We start from the raw sequence: 18,170 nt of genomic DNA, 5'->3' as shown, positions 1-18,170 counted from the left end.
GATGCTGATCCTAATTCATATCCTGATCTTAATTTGATCCTAATCCTGATACTTGATTCTGACCTTAAACCTGATTCTAATCCAGATCCAAATCCTATTCCCAATCCCGATCCTGATCCTAGTCCTGGTCTAACCCCACAGAGATGCAGACTCTGAGGACCACGCTGGCCTGTCTGGGTAAAGCTTTCACCTCGGCCTCCTTCACTACCGTTTACCTGTACACCGGCGAGCTGTACCCGACTGTCATCAGGTGAGACTGAAATAAAATTCAAGGATCAGATTTCATTAATGCAACAAGATACCATCTGAGGAGTTACATACTCCAGAGGAACAAGTTGTTCAATGTTCCTGAACAGTGGGAACATTTGCTTAGAAAAGAGAAAAATATCTACCTGTTACACCCTTCAAGGCAAGGATAACAAAATCAAGCTTGCAATTAGTGCTAAGTTTGTAAATCAAAAGACAGAAGTGTTGAGACAATCTAAAAACCTTAAGAGTAATGTTGAGTCAACAAGAGCCTAACAATGAAAAATCCTGAAATTGCCAAACACAGTCATCCTCAGGAAATAAAACAAGTCACATGGAGTTAAGATGTCATGGTTGCTGCATGGCAGGCAAGGTAGGAACCAGAATGCAGGACTCTCAGGACAAAAAATGGAACTTAAACGTGGTTTTATTGAGGAATGACACTGAACATGGTAGCGGTGTTTATCCTGGGATTGGTCAGGTGCCAGAAGTAAACTAAGGAAAACACAGAGGAAGACACACAGTCGGGGGAAACACTGATAAGGGACCAGGGTAAAATGCAGACAATATAGACACAAAGACTAATGAGGCAACAGGCAACAGGTGGGAAGCACAGGTGCAGGGAATCACAAAAGACAAGACCAAGAAGTAAAACTAAACACAGCATAAGAGACGAAGACTGACAAAGTAAACAGGAAACATATAAGCACAGGGACAGAAATGCAGACTTGTCATAACATTAGGAACAGAACACATGAGACAAGAGGAACGGTACCGAGGGCCCAAACACTGGAGCACAGAGACATGGGGATGGCATGAAGTACAAAGGTAATCAGGAATAATACATAAAAATCTATAACTAATAACAGAACTAGAAACTATAATAAAGAATCAAAACCAAATTCAAACTGGGAAACAGAACCTAAAAGAACTAAACACAAAATGCTGGGCGTATGGCCCAGGACCATGACATAAGGTGAGTGCAGTGGCACACGGACTGCTGACTTCATTTGACTAAATTTGAGAGTATAGTTTTGACTTGCATTTATAGAACACCTGGGTGGTACTGACCAGTTTATGAAAACTATAGCTTTTATTTATGTTAAAATTATAATAAGATTTTTTTTTAACAGCTACAATGTAACTTTTGTGAGTTTGTGATTTTTGCTTTGGAACATGATTAATGTTCTATTTCTTGCACTTTGAGTATTTTCTAGTGTTTCTGAGTTTGTTTTGGGTTTCAGTTTTTTGACATTTGTTTCCTTTTATGCTGAGTCCATCCCAGTCTCGTCTCTGTATTCTGTCCTGTGCATCTCCATTTTTCTGTCGTTGGTCACATTCAGATGTTTGAGTCTGTGTCTCTGTGTTAGTTACTACCTGTCTTTTTTTTTATAGTGTCTTGTTTCTTATACTCTGTGTTTAGTTTTGCTACCCTGGTTTTGTTTCCCCAATGAATCGATACATTTCAGCTGGGTTCCCTGCTGTTTCCCATCTTCCCAATTACCTGCTGTGAGTGAATATTTTCCAAGTCTCCCGCTGTTCTGTCACATCATTCCCTCTTACTATGTGCTTTCCAGTTCTGCGTGTATATCCAGAGTCTAGTTCCTTGTTCCTGGTTGTTTTTGAAAGACTCCAGCATTAAAGCTGTTTTGAGTTTAAAGTCCTTGCCCTCCAAGTCCTAAGTGTTACACAGCGGTTTATGAAAGAATGACCACAAATATGGACCTCACAGACTTGAGCAATTGCCCAGCTTCAGGATTACTGCCTGTGCGTGATCAACTACAAAGATCCATTTAAGACACATACACAGGCTATCTCATTGATTTTTTTTTTTTTTTTTAAATCTTCCACAACCTTTCTCCTGGCTTTTCCTGACAATGTGTTCTTGGCTCACAGTAAACTGGCTAAGAATGAGTCTCCGCTATGAACTCTTTAGCTTGGGCAGTCCAGTGCTTCCTCCTCACTCCGGTTTTCATTGCCACACGGTTGCTGCAGCAGCAGACCATTTTCTCCCCACTCCTTCAGCTTGATCACTCATCACCACATCGCATTATGATTCCCGCAGGAGGAAATGTGGACCCTGAGGGTGGGGCCGACAGCTCCAGTCTGCTGACACTGAGCTCTACACAGCCCCAACTTACCAACATTATGTGTCCTGTGCAGCCTCAGCTCACTCCTGCTGCTCTGACCATATGTACATGTGTACTGGCACCGAGCCATCAGGAGACCCCTCTGTGAGAAACCATTTTGTTCCCTGAAGCTCTTTCTCTCTCCAAAGCCAGCTATTATTCCGTTTAGTGTTATCTGAGCAGGCAGGAAATAAGACCTCATGTCCTGTTTCTGAGCTGGAATGTAAATGGACTAGTTCTTATATAACGCTTTTCTACTCTAACTGAGCACTCAAAGCACTTATACAACATGTTTACATTCACCCATTCATACAAGTACTATGTAACTAAGCTAAGTGCTTTTTATTTATTTATTTATTTTGTCTAGTGTGTGTGAATGTTATTGTCTAACATTCACACACATTCATACTCACACATCAGAGAGCAACTTGGGGTTCAGTATCTTGCCCAAGGATACTTTGGCACACAGCCCGGAGTAGCCAGAAATCAAACCATCAACCTTCCAATTAGTAGGTGACCTGCTCTACCTCCTGAGCTACAGCCACCCTATCAACGGAAGAAAAGATTTTGTTTAATTTCAGAGCAATGACACCTTGTGGTGAAAGAGTTAATTACAGTCACATGACTGGCTGCCCCTTCATCTACAGCAGCAAATGTAACAAGCAATTAAGATGCTTCCCATGCACTGAACATTTTCTTCTGTGTTTATGAAACTGTGAATAATAGGTTGTTACCTGTAAGGTCTGTTGCATGACCTTTTAACCCATGCCCGTTGTGGCAGCTAATTGTATCTTTGCATTGCATGTGGTGGGTAGCATCCATATGCTAGTCCAGGCAGGCTTATGGATGCCCTTGTGTTACCTGATGAGTCAGCTTGAATGTGTTATTTGTTTACCATTTACCAGTTCTTTTTGCATTGTTAAAGTATTACATAAACTACACATTTCTGTGTCAAGATTTCTGGGAGAATCAACAATGCTTAATTAACTTATGTAACTGTGTGCTGTGTTCAGATGCCACACACATACCCCATACTCCATGCGTCCCAGGTCCAGTTCTGCATGTACTCCCTGCTGCTCCATTTCTATGAAGAATAAACAATTTGAACATCTTTTCTCCAGAGAATGATTCTCCAACTGGGATTTAAGTCCATTTTGTTTCTGTCTCCACCTGCTGTATTCTAATACTAGAGTTTGAACTGAGTCTAGAACAAATTACACAAATTAAAATGGAAACAAGACACTGACTAAAGGAAAAAATTTCTAAGTTGTTGGCAATTCTTTATAAAACAAGAGAGGTATTAACCTACAAGATACACTATATAATTTATTGCTCACTTATAGTTCCTTACTTTTCTTACTGTGTGGAACTGTGGGGATAGACTTTTTCAAAAACAATAAATTCAAATGTTATAACACAAAAAAAGAGCAATACAGGTTAACAAGGATGGTTACTATGATCACACAGAGACACACTGAGGTTAAATTATGGAATAATGCTGATCAGCTTGAAAATGTGTAATTCCCTTTTGGTTTTCAAATGCTCTACAAATATATTTTTTGAAGTTACATGTTTTCTACTTTGGAAGGTTGGGTAGGGTTGGGTAGCTTTATTAAGAACACAGGCCGGGTTGTGTGTTTCAGCCTATTCAGTCACTCTTTGTTCAAACCGATCCTGGATTTTATAGGAACTATTTCACACTTTCTGTGTAACGTGATGACTGAATAAAAATAATGTTTGTTAGCTTCTGAGATTAGCATGGACCTAAGACATTAGCTCACACAGGTGGGCAAGCCAGTTACAATGTAACAGTTATTTTTTTGTTTATATTTTTCTGTTGCTATGAGTAACAAGTGCTGCTAATGCCAAACATAAGAAGCTACTCTTTGAGGACGTCTGATCTTTCAGTTCGTGTTGCTTTGATACGTTAAATGCTTTGTTTCTTTCATGCATCACATCACTTCCTGTTTGCTCATGTGTAAATAGATTTAAATAGCGGACATTTTGATCATATATCGTGTGTGTGTGTGCGTGTGCTTTTAGGCAGACAGGGATGGGCTTCGTCTCCACCATGGCAAGAGCTGGCAGCATGGCGGCACCTGCCGTCCTCATCCTAGATGAGGTAATGTAAATAATCTAACCATCCCTTGATTATTTCATTGAGGTGATCAATACAGAGAAACACCTGATTGAGTATTATATATTTCCCAGGTACTCCCTGTTTTGCCCAGCTTGGTGTATGGCGGCTCAGCCGTGCTCGCAGGCTGCTTCGCCTGCTTCCTGCCAGAGACCCTCAATGTGCCACTGCCTGACACTATCGAAGACGTGGAGGCCAAGTGGTGAGTTACCAGCTAATTGCTAGCTTCATTAGCAGAGCCATCTTTATTAGCTTCTTTCACTAGGTCAGCTACAGTAGCTGTAAAGATATATAAAGATATATATAGCGAAGCTGAACAGCGAGGCAAAGCAGAATTATTAGGAGGGTTGATTCATATAACATATAGGAGGGAACAAGTGAACATTTTAGAAGCAAGATAAATGGGCAGCATAGAATTTGAGCAGTTTGATGAGGGCCAAACTGTGATGACTAGATGACTAGGTCAGAGCATCTCCAAAACTGCAGCTCCAGTCAGGGGCAGTGGTCAATATCTATCAAAAATGTTGCTTACCTGGGGAACATCTGGCACAAGGATGGGAAGAAGGCAATCTGGCAGAGGAACTGTGATGCTTTGTGCAACGTTCTGCTGGGAAACCCTGGGTCCTGCTATCCTTGTGGATGGCACGTACCACCTACCTAAGCATTGCTGCAGGCCATGTACACCCTTTCAAGGAAACTGTATTCCCTGATTGCTGTGGTCTCTTTCAGCAGGATAATACTCCCTGCCACAAAGCCAAATCGATTAAGGAATAGTAAGTAGGTGAGTAAGTAAGTAAAGTTTATTTATATGGTGTTTTTCACAAACAAAAAGTCACAAAGTGCTGTACAATAATTAAAACACAATATCAAAAAAACAGATAAAACACCATGTTAAAAACATATTAACATTACTATATTAAAAGAAAAAGAATAAAAATAAAGTCAACAGAAAGCCTGGTTAAACAGAACAGTTTTGAACTGGTTTGTAAAAGACGCCACAGTGTCAGCTAAACAGAGCTGGAGTGGTAAACAGTTCCAGAGCTTTGGCGTCACTGCCTGAAAAGCTCTGTCTCCCCTGGTCCTTAGTCTTGTATGTGGGACAACTAAAAGATTTTGAGCTTGTGAACGAAAGCAGCGAGCAGCAGTATGTTCAACAACTAGTTTGGAAATATAGTCTGGGGCTTGTCCATTTAGTGCTCTGTATGCAAGAATGAGAATTTTAAACTGAATTCTAAAAGACATTGGCTCCCAGTTGCTTTTAGAAGGGGTTATGTGTGCTTGTTTGCTAGAGTGAGTTAGGAGTCTAGCTGCAGCATTTTGTGTTACTTGGAGGTGTGAAAGAGATGATTTTTCTAAGCTGGTAAAAAGGGCATTACAATAATCTAGGCATGATGACACAAATGAATGAACAATATTTTCCAGATCAGAGGAGGAGACTATAGCTGTCAATTTAGAAATGTTCCATAAGTGAAAGAAACAGGAACGTGTGATTGATTTTATATATGAGTCAAACCCCAAGGAGGACTCAAATACTACTCCAAGATTACGAACAGTAGTTTTTGCAGGTGAGCAAAAGGAAGCAATCACCTGACTGATACTTGAATGAATATCAGGAGGAGCTATAATCATGGCCTCGGTCTTGTCGGAGTTTAATACAAGGGAATTATTGGAGAGCCAGTCACTGATCTGGGATAAACAGTCAACTAGTGTGGACAGCCTATGCAACTGGTGAGGCTTAAGACATGTACAGCTGAATGTCAACAGTATAAAAATGGTAAGAAATGCCAGAGAAAGAACTGGCAACTCTGAACTGGCATCAAGATTAGATTTTTTTAAGTAAAGGAATTACCTCAGCATGTTTAAAATAGGAAGGAACACAACCTTATCTCAGTGAACTGTTAATAATAGACACCAGCGAACGACCAATACTTGCAAGAGAACCAAACAGGACAGAAGGAGGTACGATCTCTAATGAGGATGAAGAGGGTTTCATCTTATCCATTATACTAGTCAAGTCATTTAATATAATTGGAGAAAAGGAAGTAAATGATGAGGAGCACTGAAGGTCATCTTCAAAAGGGGAAGAACCAATGGAGAGTTTGGATTTTAAGTCCATCAACTTATTTACAAAATGATTAAGAAATACATTGCAGTGATTATTATCAATGCATGCTGAGGTGGGGGAGAAACAGTGCTATTAATGGTGTCAAAGAATATCCTAGGATTATTTTTACTACAGTTTATGAGACTGCTAAAATAAGAAGACCTTGCCTCTTTCACTGCTTCATTGTAAGAGTAGAGCAGTTCTTTAAAATGTTCTTTATGGACAGTCAAACCCGTGGTCTTCCATAGTCGCTCTGCTTTTCAACAGGAACGTCGAAGACCACGAGTCTGATTATTTAGCCAAGGTGAGCAGGAAATAACAGTGATGATTAATTTTGTAAGGCGCAACCTGATCAATAATAATTAGGCAATGCTCATTAAGAGTTTACAAGGTGCTCAACATTATCATCACAGGAGGGTGAAAAATTACAAAGAGAAGAAAACTTAACAATAACAGTCATCAGTAAAGCGCCTGCATTTAGTACAAACTCCAGAAAAAGACTGAAGTAAAAGAGATATTAAAAGAGACAGATTTATGGTCACCGAAACCAACTTCACCTACACTCAAACTGTCTAAGGCAGGGGTATTCAACTACATTTTTCCACGGGCCAAATTGTCATGAGGCTTTTTGCCATGCCAGCTTTTTGCCAGTATCATTGTAGGGTCTTTACCCACAATACAAAGTGCCTTGAGGTGACAGTTTGTTGTGATTTGGCGCTATATAAATAAAATTGAATTGAATTGAATTGAATTGGGCCACACATTTCTCGGGACTCTTACTCCTATTGAATCTACAATTAAGACAAAGCACCATGACATTTTCAGCATTTTTATTTGAATCCCAGTCAAATGACAGTAATAGAAACTGCTGGCTTCTAGTACAACTAGTAAACATAACCAAGTTTGGTAAGATTGAAATCGGTCACATAAATTCACAGCAACTGTTCTTAGTGCAAATAACTAGCAAACATGACTGGCTTTGGTAAGATTGAAATCAGTCACATGCAATTTTCTGGGTGTGTGCTGATGGCAATAACTTACAAACAAAAAACAGGTGACTAATATTCTCCTTACTACTGTACAAGTAAAAAAAAAACAAAAAAAAAAACAAACAGAAAAGCCTGTACTACTGCTGCTTCTACTGTTCAAGTCCTTCTGCATCTGGTGAGAAAAATTGCATTTCCCTGACTGAGCTAGAGCAGAAAAGTCAGGCTAATATGACGTGACAGCAATCCGCAAACAATAATGAAGATGCTCATTTGTCAGTTTTGCACGATTGTCTATTTTTATGGCATTCATGTGCGAGAAGCTGGATTCACACGTATATGTTGATCCAAACATTGTTAACACACATATAGTCAGTTTTTATATGTTTGGGTACTTCTCTGGGACAAAATACTTGGTCTAAAACTCTGTGCAGCCTTTTTCCAGAAGAGCGTCTTTCAGATCATGTGATGCTTGTATTTCAATCATCTCCACTTGCAGGGGACCTTCATCAATGTAATGCAACTTCAGGAACTCTCCTGTTTTGGGGGAAATGTTGGGAGTGCTGGTGAATGGGTTCCTCACAACATGCAGCAACTCTTTGGGGATGTCAAAGTCATTGAATCTGTGTGCAAAGTTGTGCTTCAAGTTGTCCAGAAAATCTGACATAACCTGTGTCACTCTTCCACTTTGTGATGACTTGATGAAGTCACTGAGGATGGGAAAGTGCAGCAGTCTGCTCCTGAGATCAGAAGAAAAAATGTCCAGTTTATTTTGAAAAGCAGTTAGCTTTTCAACCACATCAGCAACAGTTTTATCCTTCCCTTGAAGTCCCAAGTTAAGTACATTCAGATGATGAAGGATATCAGTTAAAAAGCACATCTCAGACACAAATTTATCATCCTGCATATTTCTCAGAAATGTTTCAGCTTTCTTGTGCTTGTACTCATGAAGGAAAGTGATAATTTCCTTGCTAAGTTCAGACTCTCATGAGTGCATTTCCCTGGCTTAACCATCTAACATTGTGATGCAAAAGTAGGTCAAAATGATCAGCTGACATAATAGCAATAGAATAGAATAGAATAGAATGCCTTTATTGTCATTATACAGGATGTACAATGAGATTGGAGGGCCACTCCTGTTCAGTGCCATGTAACAGAAAATCAAACTCTCTAAAATGAAAATAAAAATATTATAAAAATATTATAATCTAGTATAATCAATATGATCAAGAGATATACAGAAAATAAACAATGTGTAAAATATACAAAAAATAGAATGTGTAAAAATATATATATACATACCTACATTGGTGCATCTGTACATTGCAAGAAAGTAAATACGTGTATACATATAATAATGAAGATGATGAATATTGCACTTGGTGAATGAATATTGCACTAGTGAATGAATACTGGATATTACACAATATAGGAATGTCAGATATTGTTCAGTATGAATAATATAATATTGCAGAGATGTGGGTGTTGCACAGTTACAGTGGGTGAGTGTGTGAGTTCAGGGTGGTGATTGCTCTGGCGAAGAAACTGTTCCTGAGTCTGTTTGTTCTGGCTTTGATGCACCTGTAGCGCCTGCCAGAGGGCAGCAGGTCACACAGGTCAAAGCCAGGGTGTGAGCTGTCCTTGATGATGTTCCTGGCTCTGCTGATGCAGCGGGAGGTGTAGATGTCCATCAGGGAGGGGAGAGGGCAGCCAACGATTCTTTGTGCTGTCTTGACTACCCTCTGAAGCCTGACCCTGTCTGCCTCAGTGCAGCTGCCGTACCATACTGTGATACAGTACGTCAGCAGGCTCTCAATGGATGAGCGGTAGAAGGTCAGCAGCAGGTTTGAGTTCAAGTTGTTCTTCCTGAGGACCCTCAGGAAGTGAAGTCGCTGCTGAGCCTTCTTGATAACAGCTGTGATGTTATCTGACCAAGAGAGATCAGCAGAGATGAGGACACTGAGAAACCTGAAGGTGTGGACCCTCTCCACACGCTCGCCGTTGATGTAGAGGGGAGCTGGGTCAGTCCTGTGCTTCCTGAAGTCGATGATGATCTCTTTGGTTTTCATGGTGTTCAGTACCAGGTTGTTCTCTGAACACCAGGCTGTCAACTTCAGGACCTCCTCTCTGTAAGCTGCCTCATCTCCCTTTGAGATGAGTCCGACCACTGTGGTGTCGTCAGCAAATTTGACGATGAGGTTGTTATTGTGGGCCGGACTGCAGTCATGGGTGTAGAGGCAGTACAGGAGGGGGCTCAGCACACAGCCCTGTGGGGAGCCAGTGCTCAGTGTGCGGGTGGAGGAGAGATGGGGGCCAAGTCTCACAGTCTGGGGCCGGTTGGTTAAGAAGTCCTTGATCCAGGAACATGTGAGAGGGGGGAGGCCCAGGGTGTGCAGTTTGGTGGTGAGAATGTCCGGGATGATTGTGTTGAACGCTGAGCTGTAATCCACAAAGAGCATGCGAGCGTAGCTCTGCTGCTGCTCCAAGTGGCTCAACACAGAGTGGAGAGCTACAGCGATGGCGTCCTCTGTGGATCTGTTTGCACGATATGCAAACTGATGGGTGTCGAAAGTGGGGGGCAGGTGGTCTTTGATGTGCTGGAGAACCAGCCTCTCAAAGCACTTCATGATTACCGGTGTGAGGGCCACAGGGCGGTAATCATTTAGGCTGGTGACAGATGACCTTTTGGGCACGGGGATGATTGTGGCTGTTTTTAGGCAGGGGGGGATGACTGCTTGGGCCAGGGAGAGGTTGAAAATCCTGGTGAGAATCAGGGTGAGCTGGTGGGCACACGCTCTGATCACCTTGCCAGGTACTCCGTCTGGTCCGGCAGCCTTCCTGGGGTTCACTGCCAGGAGCACACGCCGTACCTCATGCTCCTGGACAGTGAGTGGGGTGCAGCCTGGTGGGGGGGGCAGGACTGGAGCAGATGGGTGGTCCTGAGGTGTCTCAAAGCGAGCAAAGAAACAGTTAAGTTCCTCTGCTAGTGACACACTCAGGTCTCCTGCAGTCACATCACAGCCTCTGAAGTTTGTGATGTTCTGAATGCCCTGCCACACCTCCCGTGTGTTATTGCTGGACAGATGGGACTCTATTCTCCTCCTGTAGTCCGTTTTGGCTTTTTTAATTCCTCTTTTCAGGTCAGCTCGAGCAGCACTGTACTGAGCTCTGTCGCCTGACCTGAAGGCAGCATCACGGGTTTTGAGGAGTGAACGGACCTGGCTGTTCATCCAGGGTTTCTGGTTAGGGAAAACCCGGATGTTTTTGCTAACAGTCACATTTCCGATACAGAACCTAATGTAGTCCAGTACCGTCCCTGTGAATGTTTCTAGGTCCTCGTGTTCGAATAAGTCCCAGTCTGTGTATGCAAAGCAGTCCTGTAGGTCGGAGAGTGCATTTTCAGGCCAGGTTGTAATGGTTTTTACAGTAGGCCTGGCTCTCCATCTGAGGGGGGTGTATGCTCGGGTGAGCAGCAGGGAAAGATGGTCGGACTGGCCGAGGTGGGGGAGGGGTTTGGCTCTGTAAGCGTGCTTAATGTTGGAGTAAACATGGTCAAGAGTGTTCTCCCCTCTTGTAGAACATTTGACATGTTGGTGGAATTTCGGGAGTACAGTCTTTAAGTTGGCCTTGTTAAAGTCTCCCGCGATAATAAGAACACCGTCGGGGTGGACCCGCTGCTGTTCGTTAATGGCGTTCAGCAGGAGAGAGAGCGCCATGCTAACGTTAGCATCGGGAGCTATATACCCAGCTGTGACGATCACTACTGTTAGCTCTCTGGGTAGAAAAAAAGGCCGACATCTTACAGACATGTACTCGAGGTCTGGGGAACAATGTTTGTCTATGATTGTTCCGTTGTTACACCAGTCCTCATGCACGTAAATACAGAGACCCCCTCCCCTGCTCTTACCGGAGTCCTTGGTCCGATCTCCGCGTAGCAGAGTGCGGCCTGCTAGCTGCACGCTAGCATCGGGAATGTGGGGGTTTAGCCAGGTCTCGGTGATAATCATTACACAACAGTCACGAACATAGCGATTTACAGCCAGCTCTAACTCTAGGTTGTCTGTTTTATTTACCATGGACCTGGCGTTGGAGAGATACAGGCTCGGCAGAGGAGGCCTGTGTGGTTGGCATTTCAGCTTCAGCATAAAGCCGGACCTGCAGCCCTGCTTCTGCTTCCTCTCCCTCCGCCGTCGGCGGCGCCTTCCAGACCCGATAACAATGCACGGAGCCCCCGGCGGTCTCGCTATAGCGTCTGGGATGTTATGAGTGTAGTGAAAATCACTCGATACTGATATCTTGTGCCGGTAGCCAATGTCCACAAGATCCTGGCGTGTGTAGCAGTTGTTTGCAGAGACAAATGCACCAAAACTAACAAATATGAAATACAAAAAGTACAAAAAAGAGCACCGAAAGGAAGAGCCGTGAGCCGCTGCGTCTGTGCGCGCCGCCATCTTGACCTAAGCCAAGAAGTTTGCAGAACAGTCTGTGCTGGAGACTAGATGTTGATCTGATGAAGTTAATTGTAGCCGTGACAGAGTCCATGATGTTTTTCAACTCACCACTTAATTGTGCACAAAGGACACTCTGATGAATGAGACAGTGCAGCGACTTCATTTTTGGTGCAACAGCAGACAGCCGTGCAGACAGTCCTTTGATCTTCCCTGCCATCGAGGGAGCTCCATCTGTAACGAGCAGGTTGACACGCTTCAAGTCCAGTCTGTTGTCTCGAAAAAAATCTACAATCTTTTGGAAAATAATTTCTCCTGTAGTATGCCCATCCAGTGGTATTAATCCCAGTATGTCCTCTTTGAAACAGTGACCATCAAAAAATCACACAAACATACAAAGCTGAGCGGTGTCCGAATTGTCCGTGGATTCATCCACAGCCAGGGATATGAATTCAGCTTTTCTCAGTTGAACAAGAAGAGTGTCAAAAACGTCTGTGGCTAAAACTTCCACCATCCTTCCAGCTGTTGTGTCCAACAGAGGGATTGTTTTAATTGAAGATATCACCTGTTGTTTAACTTTGTCATCCGTCACACCTCATCAACAGCAGCTTGTATGCACTCTTTCACCGTTTCAGCATCTGTGAATGGTCTTTTCTTTTTGGTCAGTATCCATGCTATTTGGAGAGACCCTACTGTAGCCCTCTGCTGCAGAGTGAAGGTCCGGGTGAAAATTGCAGAACTTTTTTGGTAGTTTTCAGTGAGCGTTTTTATTTTTGTCCAGCGCAGATTGGAACCCGGTGGATAGTCTTTGTCACAGTTTGTATGAACCGTCTTGAAGTGCCTCCGCACATTATATTCTTTATTCACCGAACAGATGTCGAAACAAACTAGGCGCAAGGGATTGCGATCAGCATTTATTGTATGTACGTACTTATCGGTCCAGTTGTCATTAAATTTTCTGTTTTCAAGGTCCACCTTACGTCTCTTCTCTTTTGATTGCACCATGTTTTTGTCACAAACTGCTGTCTGGCCTCCCGCCAACAGTGTAAACAGCAGTACTGCATGTCATAAAATGTCGTAAAGTGCCGTTCTTCTTCTTCTTTTTCTTCTTGATGGCGGTTGGTAATCAACAATGTGGTGCGTTACCACCACCACCTGTAAGGAGTGTAAATTTACATGCCGTGCTTACAGTTTAGTTGCAGCTTATTTTAAAATTTTTATTTAATAATAGAGGGTAAATGGGCAGTGGGCCAGTCCAAAATGACTGATGGGCCGTTCTGGCCCTTGGGCCGCCAGTTGAATACCCCTGGTCTAAGGTAACGCCATAGCTGAGCACCAGGTCTAAAGTATGCCCTGCAGTATGAGTAGGACCAGATACGTGTTGAGAGAAGCTGAATGTATCCCAGATGCTCAGGAATTCCTTAGCAGTACTGTCAGATGAATCATCAACATGAATGTTGAAGTCCCCGATGATGACCTTCCACATCCTCTCTAGCTCTTCCCTGAGGCCTCGATATTTATCGAGCTTCTTGTGTTCCTTCTTCTTGATGTTGACATCACTTGGTATTGCAACATCTATTACTATCGCTTTCTTCCTCTGCTTGTCCACCAATATTATATACAGTTGGTTAGCCATTACCAGTTTGTCTGTCTGTATCCTGGAGTCCTGCAGGATCTTAGCTGTTATTCTCAGCTACCCTTGGGGTCGTATCCCATTTTAACCTCGGGACTTCCAGGTCGCATTCAGCACAGATGCTCCTGTATACTATGCCAGCCACTTGGTTATGACATTTCATGTATGCCCTGCCTGCTAGCATCTTACACCCCGCTGTTATGTGCTGGATTGTCTCGGGGGCATCTCTGCACCGCCTTGCCTTGTGTGGTAGTCCCCTGGGCTATCGATCTGTGCTTAGAGCTTGTTCCTGTGCTTTGTTCCTGTCTTTTCGGTCCAGCCATTGGTAGGCTTTTTCAATGTCAGCCACTTCTTCTATCTGCCAGTGGTACATGCCATGCAGAAGCCTGTCCTTCCTCATGAAGGCTCTTAGAATCCTGTTGATCTTGTACAGTTCTAGGCATTCCAGGATCTATGTGTGTGCTGCATCGAGCCATAGGCTTTCTTGTAATCAGCCCAGGCAGTGCTTAGTTAGAGCAGTCACTTGAGACTGACCAATCAGTAGCTAGTGTTTTGTGTTTTGCTCTGTTTTGACTAACCGACAACTCAGGCACTTCACTGGAAGCAGAGTTTAGGTAGCTGCTCTGCACTGTGTTGGCAGATGGCTTTAAATGGCATAATAATGGAAGCATTTTATCCTTAAACTTAGTTATAGCACTTTCAGAAAGACTTCTACTGTAATAAAACTTATTCCCCACAGCTGGGTAATCGATTAAAGTAAATTTAAATGTTACCTGCCATGAACAGCAGGTTGACACTGATCGTGTTATCGTTGAGACTAGGGATGGCACGATACTGATACCGATATTTTACATTTGGATATCTGCCGATACCTATACAAAAACGATCTTTTTTTTTTTTTTATTGTTTTTAAATGCCTGAATGCAAGTCAAAAGTCTCACACAAAAAAATCTTTTAGTTGTCCCACATACAAGACTAAGGACCAGGGGGGAGAGAGCTTTTCAGGCAGTGGTGCCAAAGCTGTGATGTTATCTGGAACTGTTTACCACCGCTCCGTTTAGCTGACTCTGTGGCATCTTTTAAAAAACAGAAAACTTTTCTGTTTAACCAGGTTTTCTGTTGACTTTATTTTTATTCTTTAAATATGGTAATGTTAATAGGTTTTTAACATGGTGTTTTATATGTTTTATTTTGGGTTTTTTTTTGATATTGTGTTTTAATTATTGTACAGTGCTTTGTGACTTCATGTCTGTGTAAAGCGCTATATAAATAAACTTTACTTACAACAATCACTCTATCATCTGAATCCTGCTGCTCCTGCTACTATTTTAGTAAACGAGTATTCTGTCGAGTATTCCGTCAATTGCCCAAGTAACTGGATGAGAAATACTTGTTTTCTATTAACAGTTCATCTGCATATTTTAACTTCCGTACTGCAGTTTTTCCCTTTGTGAAACAAACAGGGTGGATGAAGCAGTTACAAAGTTCTCTTTTCTGCACTTACAGATCAGGTGGTTGATGAAAGACCTCCAGCTTTTTCCCAGTAAAGGTTTAATGGTGCTTACTATGGCAGGCCGTTTTAACATAAAATCCATTTGTCTGACTATCCGTAATTACATTTCAGATATCTAAAACTACATTTTGACTATCGAGAATGGTAATTTAAGATATCCGCAATTACATTCTGACTAGTAAGAATAATAATTCAAGATAACTTCAATTACATTTTGACGAGTCAAAATTCCTTTCAAGATATCTCAAATTACATCACCGGATTCGTCATTTGATTGGTCACACATCCATAATTACAATTTAAGATATCTAAAACATAATTATGACTAGTCTAAATTACGTTTTAGATATCTGAATTTAACGATTGCGTGAAGGCCCCCTGGTGCTGTACTGAGCTGTCCAAACAATTGCCTGTGTAGAATTTCAGGTGGCTGCAATGGCGCTGGCCGTTATGGACAAAATTGTAATAAAATGCAACAATATAGAAAGAGCTCTTCAGTATGGGATATGCGGAGAACGCGAGAATCGTGTACTTAAAGACTGCTTCAGAAATCTGCACAGAATCTGATTTTATGGCCGTTTTAACAAACTGCCTTATAAACATTCTGCCAAAATGCTCCATATTTCAAAATATCTCAAACGTCATTCTGACTAGTCAGAATGTTAATTTAAGATATCTTAAATAGAAAAGTCGTCTAATTCAAGATATCTGTAATTCATTTGGAGATATCTTAAAGGGCATTTTGACTAGTCAAAATTACAGTTCTAGATATCTCTAATTTAGTTTTGCCTAATCATTATTTGCTTTCAAGATATCTAGAATTTAATTTGCACTAGTCAAAACTATGTATCGCCTATCTAAAAATACATTTAAGATATCTTGAAATATGGTGTCATTTAAGATATCTTTAATTAGAATTATGACTAGTCAGAATAAAAAACAAGATATCTTGAATTAACTTTATGACTAGTCATAATTTAATTGTAGATAACTGAAATGTGAGTTTCAGATAGTAATTAATTGAAGATATCTTGAATTGAAGTCGCCATGCAACTCAATGGTAAATCTGACGTCATTTTGACTAGTCAGAATGTAATTAGAGATATCGCAATTAGGTATTTTTTCTAGTGAAAACATAATTAGAGATTTCTCAATTTACTAATACGTCTAGTCATAAATCAATTTCAGATATCTGGAATGTAAGTGTGGTGAATCGGATCTTATGTTAAAACGGCCTGCCATATGCTTACAGGGAGAAAATTTTCTTCCACTCCATCTGAGCTCACTGGCTCCGCTTCTTTGCGCTTGTGCAGACGGGCCTCTTTCCCACCAACAGGGTTCTGGTGCCGGTGCCTTAATTTGAACCGTTAGGCGGGTTTTCCACTGCAGAAGCACTCGGTGCTCGGCCGAAAAACGGGTTCAACTCTGGCCCCACAAACTAGCTGGTCTCGAACCAAGAACGCGTGACGAAAGCGGCAGAAGGGCGTGACTCTGCCGTCTCAACATCAAGTTTTCTAACATATTACATGTGGATTACAGGAGAAAAGCGAAGCAATTTTCACGGCTGTGAATTAGGTTGGGCTCTAAGGCTGAGCTTGCTGCTTTGTATCAGTTCATATCACAGATAAAAGGACACAAAGTGCGTACTTGTCGTCTTGCTCTAATCGCTGTCTGTGTTTGACTCTGTGCTGCACACAGATGCTGCAGTAGTTTGGTTCGGACCGTAAAACGTATTTGCAGCACAAGAATGGGGACCGTGTTCTCCCACGTTTGTGCGCTTTGGCTTCCGTGTCCAGACGAGGACCCGCCCACACTCATACCTAAATGAGCGGTTCATCGAAACGCGGTGGAAATGCGGGCCTGTTTCGCTGGTTCAATGGGAACAGCACGAGCACTGGCACACAAACTGGCTCCTTGGCGGTGGGAAAGTAGCAACAGACCGCTCGTAAAACAGCTGACTGCTCCTGTTTTGTCATCAGTGTTTATGTTGAAAAACTGGGGGCTGTGTGAGCGTAATGTTGTAATGCTTTGTATTCACAAGCATGGTCCTAAATACGTTTCTACTGCAGGTCAAGATTTAGTCACTAATCAGAGATTAAAGTATAAAAAATATTTTGACGGTGAAGGGGTCTTCGGGTGCCGAACTATTGCTAGTGCTAATAGCTGCGCTCGCTAGCAAACTGGGAGCTGAAGTAGAGAAAAAAATAACAGCTGAAATTCTCAGCACAGCGAGCACAACACACAAACACAGCAGAGAGCGGTGGAGGCGTGGAAAAACATGTCGGCGATGATCCACGATGTTAAAGTGAATCCTCTGTAGTGACGGAGAACTTCTTAGAATCTGAGGGTTTTTTTTAACTCTTGATCCACTCCATTCCAGTAGGTGGCAGTAATGCAGCTCTAAGCTGGTTTGGTCAACCGCAAACCCACAAGAAGAAGACGATGACAGAGAACTGTAATACCTCCAATGTGGGTCGGATTGGATCAGATTGCATTTTTTATTTATTTCCGATATCCGATCCAGAAATTTAGGTCAGGATCGGACCGATACTGATACTAAATATCGGATCAGTGCATCCCTAGTTGAGACATCCGATCAAACACACTTTGAATTACTGTAATTACACAGCTGATTCCTATTGGAAAACTTCAAATGGTTTCTGAAAGCTGAGAGGTTGCACTTCACACACAACATTAAGGTAATTGTTGCAGGAAGTCCGCAAATGGAGGGACATTTCAAATGTTCTGTCATTGACAACACGTTCAGTCTTAAAGGGTTAAGAAATCTTTCAGGGAATACTGTTAAGTCTTCAGTTTCTATGCCATATATCAGGACAAGATCCAGAGTATAATTAAAGTGGTGGTGGGCTCCTTTACATTCTGAGAGAAGCCAAATGAATCTAATGATAAATTAAATGTAGTGTTGAGGCTGTCATTTTCAGCATCTACATCAGGGGGCTCAAACCCCCAGCCA

The 18,170-nt window shown here is 42.1% G+C and overlaps 1 protein-coding gene across 1 annotated transcript in view; it reads left to right on the top strand.

Annotated features, from left to right (window-relative positions):
- oatx (organic anion transporter X) overlaps positions 1-18,170 on the top strand; it is a 32,598-nt gene that overhangs the window by 13,700 nt on the left and 728 nt on the right. Inside the window, exons 12-14 of the mRNA XM_030746795.1 lie at positions 142-250; positions 4,419-4,497; positions 4,587-4,714. Of these exons, the coding sequence (XP_030602655.1) occupies positions 142-250; positions 4,419-4,497; positions 4,587-4,714 (316 nt within the window). The remainder of the gene's footprint in view (positions 1-141; positions 251-4,418; positions 4,498-4,586; positions 4,715-18,170) is intronic.

This window comes from Archocentrus centrarchus, chromosome 14 (assembly GCF_007364275.1).
Source record: "Archocentrus centrarchus isolate MPI-CPG fArcCen1 chromosome 14, fArcCen1, whole genome shotgun sequence".
In the NCBI taxonomy this organism is placed as follows: domain Eukaryota; kingdom Metazoa; phylum Chordata; class Actinopteri; order Cichliformes; family Cichlidae; genus Archocentrus; species Archocentrus centrarchus.
The sequence above is the reverse complement of the archived record's forward strand: the minus strand, read 5'-3'. Positions and strand labels throughout refer to the sequence as shown.